The sequence below is a fragment of the Neolamprologus brichardi genome, chromosome 4 (assembly GCF_056152115.1).
Source record: "Neolamprologus brichardi isolate AB-2024 chromosome 4, ASM5615211v1, whole genome shotgun sequence".
Classification (NCBI taxonomy): Eukaryota; Metazoa; Chordata; class Actinopteri; order Cichliformes; family Cichlidae; genus Neolamprologus; species Neolamprologus brichardi.
The window spans coordinates 15,843,217-15,863,259 of NC_142107.1; the positions used below are offsets into that span (position 1 = coordinate 15,843,217).

Sequence of the window (20,043 nt, forward strand, 5' to 3'; positions counted from 1 at the left end):
CTCGTGTAACTCCTGATTAATGACGTCAGGTGTAAATCCATCTCGACGGGTGTAGACTCTCCTCAGGAGGGACGGAGCTGCTAACGTCAAGCAACTTCACGCAGCGGGCTGGCGTCTCATCTACAACCAGGTAATCTGGCATTCAGCATACTGACAGTTGCCCCGTTAAAGAGTCGTGACCGGAGACGGTTTTCTTCTCCACAGCCCTCCGGGTCTTCACTCCTTAACCGTTTCTGTCCGCATCTCTTTTTTTTCTTTTTACGAGGTCGTTTCTGTGTCACGAATGGCGACGCTAGCTATAGCCAGCTAACCACTGCTACCCAAACAGACATGCTTTAACTAAACAAACACATCGCTGTCTTTAAGCTGACCTCAACGGCTGACAAGAAACACTCCCTGCCGGCTGTCCTCCACGGGTTTTATTTCTTTCTTTCTTTTTCGTATTTTTTTTTAATTGCAGCGATGTTGTATAAATAACGAATGCAACGGCTTATTTTACCGTTCACATCACTCCGCATTGCCTCTCAGTTAGCTAGCTACCCTACCACATGTATTAAATCCAAGCACCAATTTAAATTAACATCGCCGCTGGCTTCCTCTGGCCTCACTTACGTAACTAAGTTATTCATGGTTAGTTGTGCAAGTAGATTGGAGCAGGATTATCCGCTACAGGATTATTAAAAAACATCAGCTAGCTGGCTAGTTGCTTATCTGGGAAAACTGTCCCAATAAGTTGGGAGCAGTTACACTCAGTAAACTTAGATATTTGGTTTGTGGAGGCACCGAAGTTAGTACTTGTTATTGCGATCACGTATAAGTTTTCTTTTCACTTTTGTTTTTTGTTTGCTCTGGACACAAGAAGAATCCAAATTTCAGCCTTAAAAAAAGAAACACATATACACACACATACAGACACATATATATGTATATATATTAGTTATAATATAGTTATTTCTTCTCGTTGGTTGTGAAATTACCAACCTGAGGAAGTGATAGTTGACGTTTGAATCGTTTTTTTTAAATGACCATTATCATTGTTTATATCGGTAAATGGGCTGTAGTCAACAGGATTTACAAACGGGTTATATATTTAATTTAAAAAATAGCTGTTATGCAAGTATCTTTATGACATTATTTGTATTTTCAGTGTATTCTAAATGATAATCAAACCATCCTTTCAGGCCACTTCAGATGTCTTCATAGAACTACTGTGTTATATTTGTTGTCATTTCTGCTGCCCTGTTGGCAAGATTGCTCTTAACAAAGACGTTTGTAATCTCAATCAGACTTTTAACTCGGATAAGTATAGGGCATATAAAATCACTTTGGCAAAACTGATTGCAGCTTTCATCTTAGAATAGAATAGAATAGAATTCAGCTTTATTGTCATTGCACATGTCACAAGTACAAGGCAACGAAATGCAGTTTGCATCTATCCAGAAGTGCTTTGGCAATAGATATATTACAAAATATATATTAGCAATAATATAGATATATATTACAAAAATTGGTCTATTATAGGTAGGAGGGTACAAAATATGGGTCTATTATGGGTATGTTACAATGTACATGGTATGAAGGTATGTTATGAATATGCTATAACTATAAGTATGTACAGGCTTGTGACGTATTATAGGTTAACAAGTTATTTACAACTGTTTCATTAAAGGCTTACAGCATTGTAAGCAGCAGTGTCTTATTTCAGTTCACTGCTAAAGACTGATTTGTTTTTGTAAATTTTAGTGTAGATTTTAATAACAGTGTTGGCTTAATAATAATGTACTCTTTTAACTTGTACATTTTTAATAATAATCATAATAATGGTGAATTTTGCTCATATTACAGGGTGTGACAGATCTCAGGCTTCTCTGGAGGAATCCCTAATTTCAGTCATATCAGGTAAACCTATTAGTAATAGTAGTAGTAGCAGTATTATTAGCCCTTTACTATAAAGCAAGTTCAATACACCCAGTTTTTTTTTTTTTTCATTCTCTGGATTCACTTATCCAAACATTGGCAATCAGAGTACCGGTAAGAGGTCACAGCTGGTTATCAAGTTGAGTCAGCTTAAAAAGTGGTGCTGCTAACAGTATCTGACCAATCACAGTTTTACCTAAGTGTACTTGCAGCAAAACGGCTGACTTTACATAGGAAGATTAAAAAAAAATGAAAAATATGAAGGATTAAACACATAACAAAGGCTGAACTGAAAATTAGGCCAAATTAGTGCAAATTTGATACAACTTTAGGAAGTATCAAATATGATCATTAGTGCTCAGAGTACATTAAAACTGTTGTGAAATTGCTTGCAGCCAGCAAGAAAAAAATATAAAAGGTAAAATAATGCTGTTGCTCGTCAAGGAAAATCAAAGACTTTAGACGCTTCAACTATCTGTGCACAGATGTCCAAGGGATCTTCTGGGAATGGTGACCTTGTTTTCACTAGAACTCATTGGTCTGTCAGCAGTCATTTCATACCTGTTGATCTCTAATCTGCAATTTAGCCTAGTTCAAGGCAGGTTAGGTTTGCAGCATACGTTACCATGGTCAAATACCCTAGTAAGTAAGGCCTGGTATTTCTTGTAAAAAATACCTAAACAAACAAACATACACAAAAAACACCTTAATACTCTGACAAAAGAGAAATGTCAAACTGACTGAACTACACCAGTGCTAGCATGCAGCCTCAAAATACAGGAGGTACGTCAGTAGCACGAGTGTATGTCGTGGCTCTATTAGGGGAGCTTGTTATTGTTGCTGCTTATAAGTGTAGATACCATTATAGAAATTGATAAATGAGCACATTGGTTAGTCAGCTTTCAGCCCAAAGAAACATCACTGAGTCAGTTAACATAATTGACCTACATTTAATAGGTAGGGTTTGCGGCATATTTAGTATTAGCATTGAGGCTTGTTTCTGACTCAGAAAGAATCATTTGAGGTTTGCTGTGCACGTAAGTGTATTTATTTGCTAAAGGAAATGAATCTGTGCTATTGATTTGACAGCGACTTGTGTGCAGGTATGTTTTTGATAAATGATGTGTTAATAAACAGATATACCATTTTGGTACATTTGAAACGCCAGCTAACAAGACCAACTGGCAAAGGAGAATTTTTCTGCAGTTTAATGTCTTTTGTTATTTTTCTCCTCTGCACTTTAAAACCTGCATTAGCAAACACCTTCTTTAGCATCATATGCTTTGGAAACCTTAATATAACTGAGGAATGTGCTGAAATGATATCAGGAGATTACTGGGACAGGCTCAAAATTTGCACCGCTGGTCTTTAAAGTCAATCTTTATTTATTTTGTGGGCATTTCTGTTTATATCAGTTTGAATAAAAAGGTCTTCCATAGTTTAAAAATATAGGGTAGTGACATTTCAACATCAAAACAAACTGAAGTCTAGACACATTTCAACTTTGGTCGGCGAGGAATGATCTAGTCCACACAAACTTCCTTTGTCTGTATACTCGTCTCTGTGTAGCAGCACCTTTCTTTTCCTCTCCAGAGGAGCTCACACATTTAAGAAGTCAGTTCACATTTGACTAAAACAGATGGAGGAAGTTTTTTTTCAGTGGGTTTTGTTTGTACTAGATTCCAGTGGTACTTTATGGACTTGCCACCGTTTATTTGAGAATTAAAATATTATAATCAATCTTACACAGACATCTTTGGATCAGAGGTGTTGGCGTGCTAGTACTGTTTCAAAACGGGCCTACGCGATTGGTCCACATTTAGTAGAGACATAGTATCTGTATAACTGTACTTAAAAGAAGTCTCAATTTTGGTGTTTTTTTTGCCCATTGTTATAAACAGCTTTTTATTGCAGTCCCGTCAGAAGGCTAAAACATGTTTAGCCAGATTTAGGAAAAAACATGACTGTTTTGTAGACATTCCCTCATCAGAAAGACTTCGTTTAGAGTCTTTAAAATGAAGGGGTCTGTTGTATTAACAGTAGTGTAGTCTATTACACATATTTTCAAGTATGTAGAGGTTCATGTACAGATGTGAGAGCTTGCTTCTCTCTGTGTTAGTACTTTCACTTCTCTGACCTAACAGGTGGAAAATGCAAATGATGTGTTTTCTTAGAACAAATTGTCGCACCATGCAATAACACAGTCTTTGGTTTTGCTTGTGCCTTAGTGCTTTGGAGTTGTCATCACTGGACATACATACTTTTAAATCTCCCCCCAAAATTGTTGTTCTTCTCCGAGGCATTTATTGCACCTTACATTCAGACACCATTTGCATTATTTAAGCAGAGAGAAGAGGTGCTTCATGCCGAAACCTGAGCACCGGGGAAGGATGGAGGAGCTCACGATTGTATTGCTGTTGAAGTTTTCACACCTAGCAGTTCATTTCATTCTTCATTTAATTCAGGCCTTCCCTGGAATTGCTTTTGCTAAAGGCTTCTTCTTAACTGGTGGCTGTCACTCAGGAGGTGTAGAGCAGGTCATTTGGTAATCGGAAGCTTGGTTCCTGCCAAATATCCTCGGGCATGAATCGGTGAATGTATAAAGCACTTTGAGCGCTCGGAGTAGAAAAGCACTATGTAAGAACCAGTCCATTTACCATTCTTTACTGCACTCAAGATCATCCAGTTTTTCACACAGTAATCACACTTACTCTGGTCATCTTATGGTTTTTACTGCTTTATCTTGGTTTATAAGACTGGAATTGAACAATTTGGTTTTAGTTGCAAATGAAATGTAAACCCATCATGATATTGTTTTCATGTTCAAATGAACAGTTTTGCTTTTACTTCTGTTTTATTGCCAGGCAGTATTCCTATAAACCAAGAAAATGTGATTAACACTACCAGCGTTAAGATGTCTTAAAGCCTCCCCCTTTATCTTTCAATTCCACTGAAACTTATGGTACAGTATGTGCAGACTGACATCAGCAGTTACATCAGCTCCTTCATTAGCCTCTCTGACTGTTGATGGAACATTTTATGACTGTGTCAGAGAGTAATGAGCCAGGGGACTCAAACTGTGCTCATTTTTTATTCCTCACAGGGGGGGAAGTCAACCTGTCGAGTTGTGAGTGGAGCTCACGTGTCCGACCCATTTGCTAGTTCAGACATCCGGCCAGTATGTCCAGCGATCCTCCCCCTCCATACCCCGGAGGTCCCAGTGCGCCCCTCATCCAGGAGAAAAATGGACAACCTGGTAATAAAGCTGAACACACAGGATTGTGAATGTTACAGTAGTGGTACTGGTGGTGACATATGTTCTACATTCAGTGTGAGTGATTCGGTAAACTTCCTCAGTTCAAGAGGAAGTATATCTGCGGCCGTTTTAACTGTTGAAAAAAATTGTAATTTGCTCATTTTAAATCCAGACTGATTTGAATAATTTGGTCAAAATTTACCTTTTGTAATATCAGTCTGACTCTGTTCTAAATTATTACAGCTTGGTCTCATTATGGAGCCTACCTACTCTGATATACTAACCAATGAAAAAGAGAAGTTCTTGAGTGCATTGAGATAATTCAAAAGCAGTTTGACCACTTCTCTACAGTTGATGTGAGAAATTTGGGCACTCACTGAGCTTGAGAGACTTCATTGTAATGTTTGCTAGTTTGATGAAGAACACTAAATGTAAATCACAGCAAATAATGGTCTCACCTTTGAAAGCTTCATAGATGACCAGTGAAGTGAACACCCATGTTGTCATGCACTTGCAGCCGTGTACTACTGCAGTTATTTATTTCAGACCATAAACTTCAGTTTGTTGTGTCAGACTTGTGCGGGGCTATCTTCAGTGCCATATTTTTAATGAGTGCTGTATTTCAGAAGCGGTAAGGACTGCTCCTCCACAGGGACAACCCCTACCTCCAGACTATGGTCCACCACCCTATGAGGCCACACAGCCAGGCTTCCTACCACCACATGTCCCTGGGGAAGGGCCCATGCCAATGCCCATGCCTATGCCTCCACCACCACAAGGTGCGACAGACTATCTGCATATATAGATAAGGAAATGAAGCATCATACTCCCATAATATGTGATTCGAGCAACTCTGACCACATAATTTCCTCAGGGATGAATAAAGTATTCTGATTCTGATAGTTTCTGTATCTATGGACTGCTCGGAAAACAGCCCCCCCACTTCGGCTTGCTAACTTTCATTACTTGAAAATAGTTTATCTGGCTTCAGTTTAGTTTGGTAGAAGCCAGAAAATTGATTAATAATGTGGAAATGTAAAAGAGTATTTTATTGCTCACTGGCTTGTAAATCTATTTTTCCTTTTGGCTCACGTCACTGTTGAGGCTATGGTTCATTTTCTTAAATATCATGACTGCTGTTCTTGTGCTCGCCCACTCTCATTGGTTTGTCTAAATGCAGGTGGCCACTACCCACCACCACCTGGTCACTTTCCTCAACCGATGCCAGGACAGATGGGCCCGGGTCCTGGTCACTTTGTCCACATGGGAGGTCACACAGCGACCGTCCTGGCTCCTCCAGGAGCCGCCACCACTGTGACCGTTCTGCAGGGTGAAATGTTTCAGACTTCACCAGTGCAGACCGTGTGTCCGCACTGTCAGCAGGCTATCGTCACCCGCATCTCCCACGACATCGGCCTCATGAACACACTCTTCTGCCTCTTCTGCTTCTTTGTAGGGTAAGTAGGTCCTGGAAAAGACATCTGGTGGTGGGTTTTCGCTGTTTTTACACATGAGTAATGCCTAAAAGTGACAGTAGTTTTAAATACACAGAACTAGAGCTGGATGATAAATTATGTCAAGAAAATCTGCAAGAATCATATTTCTGACAATATAAAACGGTCATTATCACAGAATACTGATTGTTGTTATATTGCTGCATTTCCATTGAGCTAATTTACTTGATGAGACACTTTCTAATTCAAAGTTTCACTTTATTGACACTAGATGCATTAAGTAGCCTAGGTAGTGTTTTGGAAAGTTGAGTAAATGTATAAAATAATTGCCTAACACTTCAACAAAACTAAAGTAACTTGACCATTTAACTTGTCAGGAGACTGCAGAATATTGTACATAATATATGTGTGACATATTTTTCAGCACATAATAACGCTGAAAAATATGTCACACAAAGGTCACACATCACCAGCTGCTAGTGTCTCATTCTTTGTGGCCTGGTTATGCTCATTGGTGGGAGGTTGTTTTTTTGACTCAAATAGTAAAAAGCTTTAGGTAGATTAACTATTACTAGTTTTCAGAATGCTTTGCATTTGTTGGAAGTTGCTGAAGTAGCTTCCTTATTGGATACTAAATTGTCACTGGAGTCTCACATGTGCTTTTGCTCTCAGACACGCCCAGGTTTTTCCATAGTTGAGCATATTAGGGAATGTGAAAGGATTCACTTTTATTCATATAGCAGCAAATACTCATAGCACTTTTATTCTAAGGTAAAGATTCCACAACAATAGAGAGAAAAAAACAACAATCAGACAACCCCCCCATTCCCACAGCAGTGGGAAGGAAAAACTTCCTTTTAACAGGAAAAAACCTCTGGCATACTGTGATGGACCGAGCAGTGAAGGAAAAATTAGACACAGGTTAACGTCCAAAAAAATGATTTTTTATTTAACCCAAAAGAACATAATTAGTTAAATCATGACAAAAGAATCAAAATCTTGGGCCCATAAAAGAGGTCAAAATAACAAAACTCTACTCAAAGTACTGATAACTCAAACAAACTGACCTAACTTAACAAGACAAAGGGGAAACTTAAATAGTGGCTGATCAGCCCACAAAAACCAAAAAAGGGGTAAAATACACAAAACCTAACTAAACCAAACATAATAAACTCCAATTCCCCCCCATGGTCCCGAATTATGGCATGAACCAATTTGTATTGTTCCTTTAAAACTCGCTCCGCCCCTTTTCCACCTCTTGGCTCCTCAATCAAGGGACTGGAGCAGCTGCAACTAAGGTAACTTGGAAAACAAAAGATTAATCATACATAACAGTGTAAACTAAAATGTGCGCACTTATTTTAGAATACAGTGTCATGTGGACATGTGAATTAACTTTAAACAAAAACCAGTTATTTATTATCCTGTAAACTAATGCCTATATTTAAAGAAAGACAAATGTGAATGTTATGTTACTTATAAGCCTCTACAAACGTGGTGGGTATTACCACTGTGGGGCTGTAGTTGCAGCCATCACACACTCCCCCTCTTCAGATCTCTCCCTGGGACAGCGAGAGAGACAGTCTGCAGTGCAGTTATCTTTGCCGGGGATGTGGTTGATGGTAAACCGGAATGGCTGGATTGCAAGGTACCATCGCGTGATCCTTCCATTTGTGTCCTTCATTCTCTCTATCCATTGAAGAGCCTTGTGGTCTGTTTCCAATATGAACTCCCGTCCGAGAAGATAATACCTAAAGGAGTCCAGAGCCCATTTGATGGCAAGTCCCTCCTTCTCGATGGTTGAGTATCGCACTTCCCTCGGAAACAGCTTGCGGCTAATGAAGGCCACTGGATGACGCTCTCCAGGCGGTCCCTGTAACAGAACAGCTCCCAATCCTCTCTCTGAGGCATCAGTCTGAAGAATGAAATTTCTCTCAAAATCAGGGCTGTGCAAGACTGGGCTCTTACTCAGAGATTGTCGTAGGTCCTGAAAAGCCATCTTAGCCTCCTCTGTCCAGGTGATCTTATTGGGACTTCGGGCACCAGTCAGATCCGTCAGAAGAGTGGCCCTGGCGGAGAAATGAGGGATAAACCGATGATAGAATCCCGCCATACCCAAAAACGATCTCAGCTGTTTTCTGGTCTCTGGCAAGGGACAGGATTCTATTGCGGTGACCTTATTAACTTGAGGTTTTATTATTCCATTTCCAATCACAAACCCAAGGTACTCAGTTTCAGCCTCGGCAATGGCACACTTAGCTGGATTAACAGTCAACCCTGCAGACTGAAGACGCCCCAATACCTTCTCCAGGTGTTGCAGGTGTTCTTCCCAGGTTGAACTGAAAATCACTATGTCATCAAGGTAGGCTGCAGCAAAATCAGACATGTCAGACAGTACCTGGTCCATCAGTCTCTGGAATGTTGCCGGGGCACCATGCAGTCCAAAGGGCATGACTTTAAACTGGAACAAGCCCCACGGCGTCCGGAAAGCAGTCAGCTCTTTTGAGCGCTCAGTCAGTGGTACCTGCCAATAACCCTTGCAGAGGTCTATTGTTGTCAGGTATCTGGCCTTCCCAAGGCGCTCAACCATGTCATCAATGCGGGGAGTTGGATATGAATCAAATTGTGATATTGCATTCAGGTACCTGAAGTCTATGCAGAAACGGATACTGCCATCCTTCTTTGGCACCAGGACCACTGGATGGCACCACTCACTCTTCGAGGCTTCAATGATTCCTAGTGACAACATCAGGTTGATCTCCTCTTTCAACGGGATCAGTAGACGCTCAGGTATCCTGTAACTCATTCTCCTCACAGAAGCTCCATCTTTCAACACAATGTCATGTTCCACAATGTCCGTTCTACCAGGATTTTCACTGAACACATCTAATTTACACAGGTTTCTCACCTGAGCCTGTCTTTCCTCAGGAAGATGGTTGAGATCCAGGTCCTGAGGAGTGGGTTTTGGCAGATACTGATCATCCACTTCCTCCTCCTCCGAAACCTCCCGAATCAGAAAGACATCTGCTTTTGGTCTCTCCACCCATTCCTTAAGCAGGTTAATGTGCAGTACTCTGCTGGAGCGGGGCTGATCTGGAATAGCGACCTTGTAGGTTGTTTGTCCAAGTTTCTTTTGGATCTCATATGGCCCTTGCCACTTTGCTAACAGCTTACTGTCATCACTTGGAAGAAGCACCAGCACCTTCTGACCAGGGCTGAAGGATCTTTGCCGAGCTGACTGGTCGTACCAGGCCTTCTGGTGCTGCTGCGCTTCTGCTTTGTGGGCTTGGGCCAGCTCTGTCATCTTCTCCAACCGTTCCCGCATCTGGACAACATAAGAGACAACATTGACAGCCTGTGATCTTTCTTGGTCACCCTCCCAAGTCTCCCTTAGAAGAGACAAGGGGCCTCGTACCTCATGGCCATACAATAGTTCGAAAGGTGAAAAACCTGTAGAGGCCTGGGGTACTTCTCTATATGCAAAGAGGAGGTAGGGCAGCCACTGATCCCAGTCTGTACCAGTTTCATTGACAAATTTGCGTAACATTTGTTTCAGAGTCTGATTGAAACGCTCTGTTAGGCCATCTGTCTGAGGGTGGTATGGCGTTGTCCTCAGGCTCTTAATCCCAAGGAGCTGGTACACCTGCTTCAATAAAGTGGACATAAAGTTAGTGCCACGGTCAGTGAGAATCTCACGAGGAAAACCAACCCTTGAGAAGAACTGTATGAGACAGAGGGCGACTGCTTTGGCTTTTATTGATCTCAAAGGAAAGACCTCTGGGTACTTTGTAGCGTAATCTGTCACAACAAGCATGTAACGGTTGCCTGCCTTACTTCTTTCTAGAGGACCAACGATGTCCATTCCTAGCCGTTCAAATGGAGTGCTGATAATTGGTAGAGACTGGAGAGGAGCTCTGGAGGGGATTTTAAGAGAAGACTTCTGGCACTGAGGGCAGCTTTTACAGAACAGTGTCACATCCGAGCGCACTCCAGGCCAATGAAAATATTTTCTAATGCGGGCCATGGTTTTGTGCTTTCCCAAGTGGCCAGCCCATGGAATGGAGTGTCCCAAGGAGAGCACCACCTTCTGGACTACTCTAGGCACCACCAACTGCAATGCTGAACCCTGCTGACGATACAAAATGCCATCTTTCAGCAGAAACTCAACCTTGCTGTTCAAATCTTGCTTCGTTCCTTGGTTCCTCTCTGCAGCTTTCTGGAACAGAGATGTTAGAGATGGATCGTCATGTTGCATTTCAATAATATTAACAGGGATTTCAAAACCCAAAGGTAACTCAGGCTCTGTGCTAGGAGCTACTCGAACAGCAGTATGTAGAAACTTCTCTTGCCTTCTCTGTCCACGTGACTTACGAGACTTCCCGGGTGCAGTCTCTATGTCCGCATCATAGAAGGGCAAGGCACAGAGTGGGTGTAAGGGCTCCTCTTTCTTCTTAGCTTGAGCTCTTGTTACTGCAACATTGCATGTATGACTAGGATTCAGCAAGTCAAACAACACAGGCAGATCTCGACCCAGCACTACTGGAAATGGCAGATTCTCTGCAACACCAATATTCAGAATATACGTTTGTCCCTGTACCTTGATGTACAGATCTGCTGTCGGATATGACCTCTCATCTCCATGAATGCAGCGAACAGGGATTGTCTCCACATTATTAACTTTATTTGCAGGAACAAAGTCTCGGTGCACAAGAGTCTGAGTACTTCCTGAGTCAACCAGGGCCTTTAATGGTTTCCCATCAACCTCAACTAAGGTCATTTTGAAACCAGTCTCAAACTCCACCTTAGGCTCCACACTTTGTCGGGGCACAAAACACATCTGAGTTATTTTTGTAGAATTCTTCGGGCACATAGGTTTTGTGTGGCCCTCCATCCCACACAAATAACAAATCACAGTCTTAGGTGGGGGTCTTGACGGCATATTGACAGGCTGGCTCTTTGGATGTTTACTCACCCCTGCTTTCTGGTAGTGAGGGACAGATTTTGGAATATCTCTCATTTTCCATGCTGTGTGGCTCCATGGCTGTCCTTTTCTCCGTGCTGCCACAAACACATCAGCCAGCTCTGCAGCCGCCACTGCAGAGTTTGGATTGCGTTCTTTAATCCATATCTGTAACTCAGGAGACAACATTCTCAAGTATTGCTCTAAAATTAATATTTCACCAACCTCATGCACCGTTTTTCCTTTTGGCTTTATCCATTTCTCATATAACTCTTTCAATCTTGCATATAGTTCTTTTGGATTCTCATCAGATTTTACCTCCAGCGAACGGAATCTCAGTCTATATGTCTCAGGATTAATGTCATATTTTTGAAGAATAGCTGCTTTAACTTTGTCATAGTCTAGAGAGTCATCCATATCCATATGAACATACGCACCTCTTGCTTTGCCAGTGAGTAAAGGAATCAGATGAAAAACCCAGTCCATTTTTTCCCACCGGCAAACTACAGCCATGCGTTCAAATGTTGTTAAAAAATGTTCAATATCATCCTCCTCTGTCAATTTTTCCAGCCTGGGTTCATAAAAGCGAGACTGACCTGATTGAGGATGTATTTGCTCATTACTGGAGCCAGCACCAGGAGGATCCTCCTCTTCAATGGACTCTACCTCTGGTTGTTCAGGTTCCTCCATTTGAGGCTCAGAGACCTCCATCTGAGGCTCAGGGACCGGGGAGGTACGAGCTTGCACTTCTACCTGCAACAGCTGAAACTGATGTTGTAGTGCTCTAAAGCGCTGTTCCTGGCGGGTAAACTCCTCCCTTCTTCTTGCTTCCTGGGCCTCCTGCTGACCCATATGAGAACGAAGGATGGAAATCAGTTCTGACATTGTCGGCTCCTTACCTTGGCTCTCAGTACTATCCACCCCTCCAGAGGCTCCATTTTCCTCTTCTCCTTCTACTTGCTCTACCACTCCAACTGGCTGGTTTTGACAATCTCCTTTTGCTCCTCTGCCACTCCTTCCCATTCTGTGCATGGCTTGATAAGTGAAGAGGGGGAAAAAAAAGAGAAAAAAAATCCTGTGCCTTCAACTGCTGATCCCACTCCTGACACCACTTGTGATGGACCGAGCAGTGAAGGAAAAATTAGACACAGGTTAACGTCCAAAAAAATGATTTTTTATTTAACCCAAAAGAACATAATTAGTTAAATCATGACAAAAGAATCAAAATCTTGGGCCCATAAAAGAGGTCAAAATAACAAAACTCTACTCAAAGTACTGATAACTCAAACAAACTGACCTAACTTAACAAGACAAAGGGGAAACTTAAATAGTGGCTGATCAGCCCACAAAAACCAAAAAAGGGGTAAAATACACAAAACCTAACTAAACCAAACATAATAAACTCCAATTCCCCCCCATGGTCCCGAATTATGGCATGAACCAATTTGTATTGTTCCTTTAAAACTCGCTCCGCCCCTTTTCCACCTCTTGGCTCCTCAATCAAGGGACTGGAGCAGCTGCAACTAAGGTAACTTGGAAAACAAAAGATTAATCATACATAACAGTGTAAACTAAAATGTGCGCACTTATTTTAGAATACAGTGTCATGTGGACATGTGAATTAACTTTAAACAAAAACCAGTTATTTATTATCCTGTAAACTAATGCCTATATTTAAAGAAAGACAAATGTGAATGTTATGTTACTTATAAGCCTCTACAAACGTGGTGGGTATTACCACTGTGGGGCTGTAGTTGCAGCCATCACACATACCCAGACTCAAGGAGGGGCAGCTACCTGCCGCGACTGGTTGGAGGTTCTGTCAGGTTTCTTTTAAAAGGGAGCTGTTTTTACTTTCCACATTCACCACAGTGAAGGCTGTCGTTTGATTATTGTAGGGACTTTACCTTCCAATATAAAACACCTTGAGACAACAGTTGTTGTAATTTGGCAGTATATGAATAAAATAAAATACCCTATAGCGTCCATTACTTCCCAGCTCACCTTTTAAGGACTTTGGAAGATAAAATATTACCTGAACATTCAGACAGATGGTGTTTCAATAATATGTTCTTGACTTAGTAACTTGTTAATCGTGTCTGTCTTAAATTTTGCACAACAGTATACTGTGTCATCTGTGACCTTCAACTTTTGCATAAGTTCTGATTGGAGCAGATAAGCAGATGGTGTATTTTTCATGCTTCTGTGTTGCCATGTTCTTGACCCAGTGACTGTTTTGTGAGAGCTTAATGTACATAACGTGTACAATCATGAGCAGGTGTTTGATTTTCGCTTCATCTTCTGTCCGTCTGCCTCTCGTTCACAGCTGTGATCTCGGCTGCTGCTTGATTCCCTGTATGATTGATGACCTCAAGGATGTGACACACACCTGCCCTTACTGTAAGGGCTACATTTATACATACAAGCGTATATGCTAACCACGGACAGCTGGATGCCACAGAGACAAGTACATGCACACACATAAACCCACAGTGCCCCCTGCTGGTAGTGACAGGCTTCTCTTCCCCCCCCCCCCCCCCCCACCCCTCTACATTTTTGCAAAGTGTTGTGTAGCCCTCTTAAATTGTAAGTGAAGTTTTCTAATTAGTTCACAACATATTTCCTGTATATACCGTTCAGCATACTTCTCTCATGCATTTGAAATGTATAGTTCTCTGACTTAAGCGCAGCAGGTGAAGGCGCTCAGAGGCACACAGGTAAATTTGTGATGTTTCGCATGTGAATAAAAAAAGGAAAAAAAACAAAACAAAAAACTGCCTCTGTTAGAGAACGCTCTGAAAATGTCACTTTATTTGAATTCATCTGTGAATTTTGCTCTATAGCAGGGGTAGGCAACCTTTCTGATGACGAGTGCTATCTAAAATTTCCTCAGAAGTCAGTGTGCCATATGATTGCATTAGCAATAAATTTAATAACGCTCTATATTAACAGTTACACACTATATAGAACCACTTGTTCTATATTTGTTCGCAGATGTTGGCAGCTATCAGCGAATAGTTATCAGCTATTTTGAAACAAAAAAAGACATTTTATCCATAACAGCAAATGAACTGTACAACAGAAAATACAAATGCTATTTATGGTCTCCTCACAACAATGATAAGAAAAATAAACTGAGCCAATGTGGCATCTATGTTAATACAGAGATACACATGTTAAAGTGATCTTTGGTCTCCCACTCAGATACAAAGGTATCTGAGTGTCCAGCATTCAGACGGCTACCTGAGGACACTCTTCGTGTGGGAGAAAACCTGCTCACACAGATATGTAGAGCCAAATACTGTCAATAAGGCCTCTGCAATGTTCTGAAGACATGTCAGGTAGTGATGCCCAGCAGGTAAAAATGCAAGCTCCATGAACACGCACAGCTATGGATTCCAGCTGCTTCGATGTCGCATTAACTGGCATTAACTCAGCCAGTTAATGCGAGACAAATCTAGCTGCTAATTAAAGCTTTCTGGTTTGATCAGAAAATAAAACATTGGTCTATAAACCTGAAAGTCCCAAAAATGCATTGTGAATTCTGTCTCGAGTCTACGGATGTATTCGTGTATTTCCGTGGTGCTGATGCTGTGCTGAGCGGAAAGCTGCTGAAGCTTTTGAAGTGTCGGAATGTGGAAAGCTAACAACACCCCCCTCACCAGTAGGCTAAGTTATTTTTAGCCAATTACAAGTTGAATCTGATAGTTGGGCTTGTTAGCTAAGATACCATCATTAAGAAGCGGCACAACTAATGTGTCTATGTGAGCTAATTTGCGATGGCACCGTTGGCGTGGCCATTTATTTTTTATGCACTTCTCAGATTATTTCACTGCGTGTCGTGCCCAGGGCTGGACTGGGACAAAAACTGGGACCGGGCATTTCGACTAGAGACCGGCCCACCAGGTATTATACCCATAAAACCTTTGAATGAAAACAAACGCTGTTGTGACAGTGATGTACACTGTCTTGTTGGTATATGTATGATTTCTATACATTTTACATCAGATAAAAACTTTGGTTGTAAGATTCAGATAATTATTTAATAACACCAAGACATTTTAAATGAGAATAAGAAAGTATTTCTTTGTGCCCCCCTTTCCCTTTTAATGCCCTACATGGCCCCCTGGCAAACCTTTGCTAGACCCGCCCCTGCATAGTTACCAGCTGTCAGCTGATTAGAAAAGGATCCTGGTGTTATTTGTCTCTCAGAAACAGTTCATAACTTCCCTTCAACTTATTCATGTCACCTAAAGGGTGAACCTGTTTCTCCATCACCTGTTCAGCTCTGATGATTCAATAAGGACGTCTCCTGGTTTCATCTTCATGTTTCCCTCTCACCAGATAACCAAACCGATATCATGACCAGCAGCTTTTACAGCTGTGGCTCCGACAAACATCAGCTGATACAAGAAAGTAATATTAAATAAATTCTAACAACAGCTGATCAAGCTTAAACGTGCTGCTGTTGTTTAGCGCGACATCCGCTGGGCTCCTCTTTCTGGCGCAAAGTGGGCGATAAACAAACAAGAGAGAAAAGCCGATCAGCTGATCATTGATCAGTTTCATGATTGAAGTAGAAACAGGAGAGGGAGGGGGAGAGAATGAGAGAAGAAGAGGCAGCTGTGCAGCGTAACGACAGAATAAATCCAGCTTTGTGTCTTTTTCATTGTAGCTGAAGTCCGGGACAAACTGTGTTCCTTTTCAGCTCAATACGAAACACGTAATATTTTTTCTGAATACGAGACAATTCCATTTTTTACGGGACAGTTGGCAACTCTACTAACTAACCTTGTAAATAAAATAAAGTTCAACATCAGTAACATCAAAACAACCACCCAGCTGTATAGAAACTCCGTCATGCTAGCTAGCACGCAGAACGAGTTATTGTAACTGACTGTAAAAAGTCAGCATAACGAAAATAAACTCCACCTAAACTTGATTTATATCTGACCCAGACAGACTGCAGGTCATAACTTCTTACCTGAAGTTCAGTTCACCTGACACTCGGACCGGCAGCTGCCTCGGGTCTCTCCTCTTGCCTCCCCTTTCTCTCATCCACCTGCTGGCCTCCACCACTTGCTAATGTTACTGAATCTGTGGAAGCTCCGCCATAGCCACCACCAAATAACGGAGTTATTTTTAAACACCGGCCAGCATCTGGCCAATCCACCACCTTTCATTGTTTGTACTGTAACAAAAAAAAAAAAATAATAAATAATAATAAAAAACTGATGGCACGACCAGCTATGGTCGTGCCATCAGTTAACCCTTCCTAGGGTTGCCGACCCCTGCTCTATAGCAAGTGTATTCCGACACGGGTTAATTTTTAACTTTGATGTCAGATATTTAATTCATTATTTTAATATTTAGAACTGAACTTTTATTTTCCTTTGTCTGATTATTTTGTTCCAGCAGGTCTAGTGTTTCCTTTTAATCATTGATCCCTTTTGAATGTGAGCAAAATGAACCATTTATAATATTTAGCTACTAAATCTACTTGTTGGGAAAGTCCCAAGATTTATGTTAACCTGCTATATTTTGTTATTAATTTGGGCTGTAGTCACAAAATGTCCTGTGATTTACTGTTGAGCTAATGCTCATCAGTGTCCTCGGTCTGTAAAGGTGTTTTATTTTGATGATTGAATCATTATTTGCACTTTAATTTAAAGTTCACCTTTGCCCCTCAGATGCATCATTTGTCTAGGGGGGAAAAAAAAGTGCGACCACCTATGCATCATTTGGTTTCTACTTTGGTTTGCTGTTAGCTGAGTTAATCCCACCATGGTTGCACCTTTTCAGAATTTAGTAGATGGAAGTAGAGCTGACAGACTTAGGGCTCGACTGTTACTGATGGACGAACACTTCACAACATCTCCGTAGTGATTTGTCCTGTCGCTGGCCAAATGCTGAGTCTGGGTCGTTTAAGATGATTTTCAAAATAGTTATTTCAAAACAAACAGAAAATTGTTACTAGTGGCACAGTATGTTATTTGTTCTGTTAAGTGTTTTGTTATAACATTAATTTATTTTGAAAAGTCATTCCAAGTCACTCTCACTGATGAGAGGTGCTAACATGTATAATTTAACGTACAGCACTATCATTACAGTGGTGGGACCATCTTCCCACAGAGTCCCTGACTTAGCGTTAGCCTTTCCCGATGACTTGCATTGCTCAGAGGCATGTTAAAAAAACGATTACAGATACTAAATAGTGAGCTCTTTGCTAGGAAAAAGCTTTAAATAACAAATTAACTCCAACATTGTGATCCCACTGAATTTAACACCAACAGATACTGTTCCACCATCAGCATGCTGGATGTCTCATGCACCAAGCGCAGAGTTTGTCTGCACGAGTCACACATCGAAACAAGTCATTCTCACTGGCAAGTTCCTGACTCTATGTGCATTTGTTTTTGTTTTCCTTGAGGCTAACGGAGCTCTGCAAGAAAATCAATATGAAATGAAGGATTGCATTGAAATATTAATACGGTGTAACGCACACCATTGTTGTGGATTTTGGTGGTCTGCATTGCTCTAAATGTCTGTGAAATGTATAACTATGTAAGTCAAAGATTTGTTTGACTGTTGTATACAGCTACTATTTTATCAATAAAAGTCATGAAGGAAACTCAATTTTGAAATTGTGAAAGTGGATATTTTATTTAAATATTAAATGTAAAGCAAAAAAAAAAAAAAAAAAGTTTCTCAGCTGTGCTTGTGAATGAAGCTGAAAAACACAGCTACAGGTGAAAAGGTGTCAATCTCTCCATCGGTGTCCGCACTGAGCATTGCAGCATTTGTAGAACGTGGTCATCGGTTCGTCTGCTGATCTGGTCTGAATCTGCATGAAGTATGCTCGAGGATGCTCGCACTTGGGGCACGTTTCTGTAAATGGACAAGTGCATCATGTCAGTGTGGAATCACTAATACTGTTGGGATTGGCTCATTTAATTTAATTCCATTCGGCCATGCAGTATATAGAAAAATGCACGGAGTAGCATCACTGACACAGGATGTACCTAATTTTGACAAACTGTACAGATCAAAGGACGCAGTCCTCGAGATGCACTTATAAGAAAGTTAAAGCACTCATCCTGCCAGGTTTCTCAAACTAGCACCTGGAGGCCAAAGTAATGTCATCCAGAGTGCAAATACAATAACTTCAGTTTTTCTTAAGTAGAAAAATTACACATTATCGAGGTCTCTTATTAGCCTGTAGTATGTAATTTGTGTTAAATAAATATGAAATCTGGTCTTTATTTAGAAATAATGCTCTTTAGTAACCAATTGAAGGAATTTGACTCGTAATGGACTTTAATTCTTTCAATTTCTTGCCCGTGTTGCCATTCACAGGAAAACAACAACCTGCAGAAAGGTTGTTGTTTACGTCTTACCCTGAAGGGGGTGCAGTCCAGCAATGCAATGATGCAAAGACAAACATTTTCTCACACTTTTAACAACCCCACATTAATTTTAGCTCTTCCATCCCTGGTATCCATTATAATAGACTAAACCTTCCTAAATTAACAAAGACAGCAGCGGTCAAGAAGTATAAAAGCCACCTCACTAATGATTAAAACAAACAAGCCAACACAGAATTAAATGTACAAAAATACCATATAAATTACCATCCTCTGAAAAGACAAACACAAACATAGACAGACACAGACTGTAATTAAAAGTTTGTATAAAATGCATTTTTACACAGTGGAGGTCTCTAGCATATGCTGGCTCCCTAAAATGTGACTCAGTCATCATACCATTGACTAACTCCACCTGGTTATCAGGAATTAGAAAAAAATATCTAGTTCCAGAGAAAGTCTTTCTTAGAGCTTTAATCTATCTGTAGAGTTATGTTTTTCTTTGGGCTGGGATATTGCAACACCCCAATTTGTTTGTCAGTCATTCTGTTGTAATTTAGTGGTGTGCTTGTGGTCATTGTGCTGTTGAATGATGCAATTTTAACCATCTGTCAGATAGACAGCCTCACATTTAACTCCAGAATATTTATATACAGAGGAGTTTCTGTTTGACACAGTGACAACATTGTGCCCAAATGTTAAGGTAGCAGCAGCTGGCAGGGACTCACCTTCTTAATTAAGAATGTACTTTGTTTTTTACAGTATTGCACATGAAAACTCTGTTTTTCACATGACTGTTAACTTGAGCTACACATTTGACAGTCCATATTGACAGTGTAAATAGATATTTACCCTAAAATAATGAAAAACTGAAGGACCTAGCTCAAGTAGTTTTCTAAATAATTACATTTTTAAATGGCACAACAAAATACATCCCTACTGTCATCCATAGGAATACTTGGATGCTAACAACAGTTCAGAAGTGCATCTTTCCCCTCAGTGTTTTAAAGGAAAATCTGTCCATGGTCAGGTGGGAAGTTTTTGTTTCAATCTGATAAATTGAGTTGATCCAAACACTGGCTTGCTCACACA

The 20,043-nt window shown here is 40.8% G+C and overlaps 2 protein-coding genes across 2 annotated transcripts in view; one reads left to right on the forward strand and one right to left on the reverse strand.

The window, feature by feature from the left end:
- On the forward strand, nucleotides 1-18,223 carry cdip1 (cell death-inducing p53 target 1). The gene is made up of 6 exons (XM_006798158.3): nucleotides 1-130; nucleotides 1,846-1,899; nucleotides 5,021-5,173; nucleotides 5,800-5,952; nucleotides 6,354-6,630; nucleotides 13,914-18,223. The coding sequence occupies exons 3-6, from the start codon at nucleotides 5,098-5,100 to the stop codon at nucleotides 14,023-14,025; spliced, it is 618 nt and encodes a 205-aa protein (XP_006798221.1). The 5' UTR covers nucleotides 1-130; nucleotides 1,846-1,899; nucleotides 5,021-5,097; the 3' UTR covers nucleotides 14,026-18,223.
- polr3k (polymerase (RNA) III (DNA directed) polypeptide K) overlaps nucleotides 18,217-20,043 on the reverse strand; it is a 2,879-nt gene continuing 1,052 nt past the window's right edge. Inside the window, exon 3 of the mRNA XM_087839922.1 lies at nucleotides 18,217-18,475. Coding sequence (XP_087696048.1) covers nucleotides 18,348-18,475 — 128 coding nt within the window. The 3' untranslated portion in view covers nucleotides 18,217-18,347. The remainder of the gene's footprint in view (nucleotides 18,476-20,043) is intronic.

Coding starts and splice junctions, on each gene's coding strand:
- cdip1 (XM_006798158.3), top strand. CDS start 5,098: ATGTCCAGCGATCCTCCCCCTCCATACCCCGGAGGTCCCAGTGCGCCC. Junction 5,174..5,799: donor GGAGAAAAATGGACAACCTG/GTAATAAAGCTG, acceptor GCTGTATTTCAG/AAGCGGTAAGGACTGCTCCT. Junction 5,953..6,353: donor TATGCCTCCACCACCACAAG/GTGCGACAGACT, acceptor GTCTAAATGCAG/GTGGCCACTACCCACCACCA.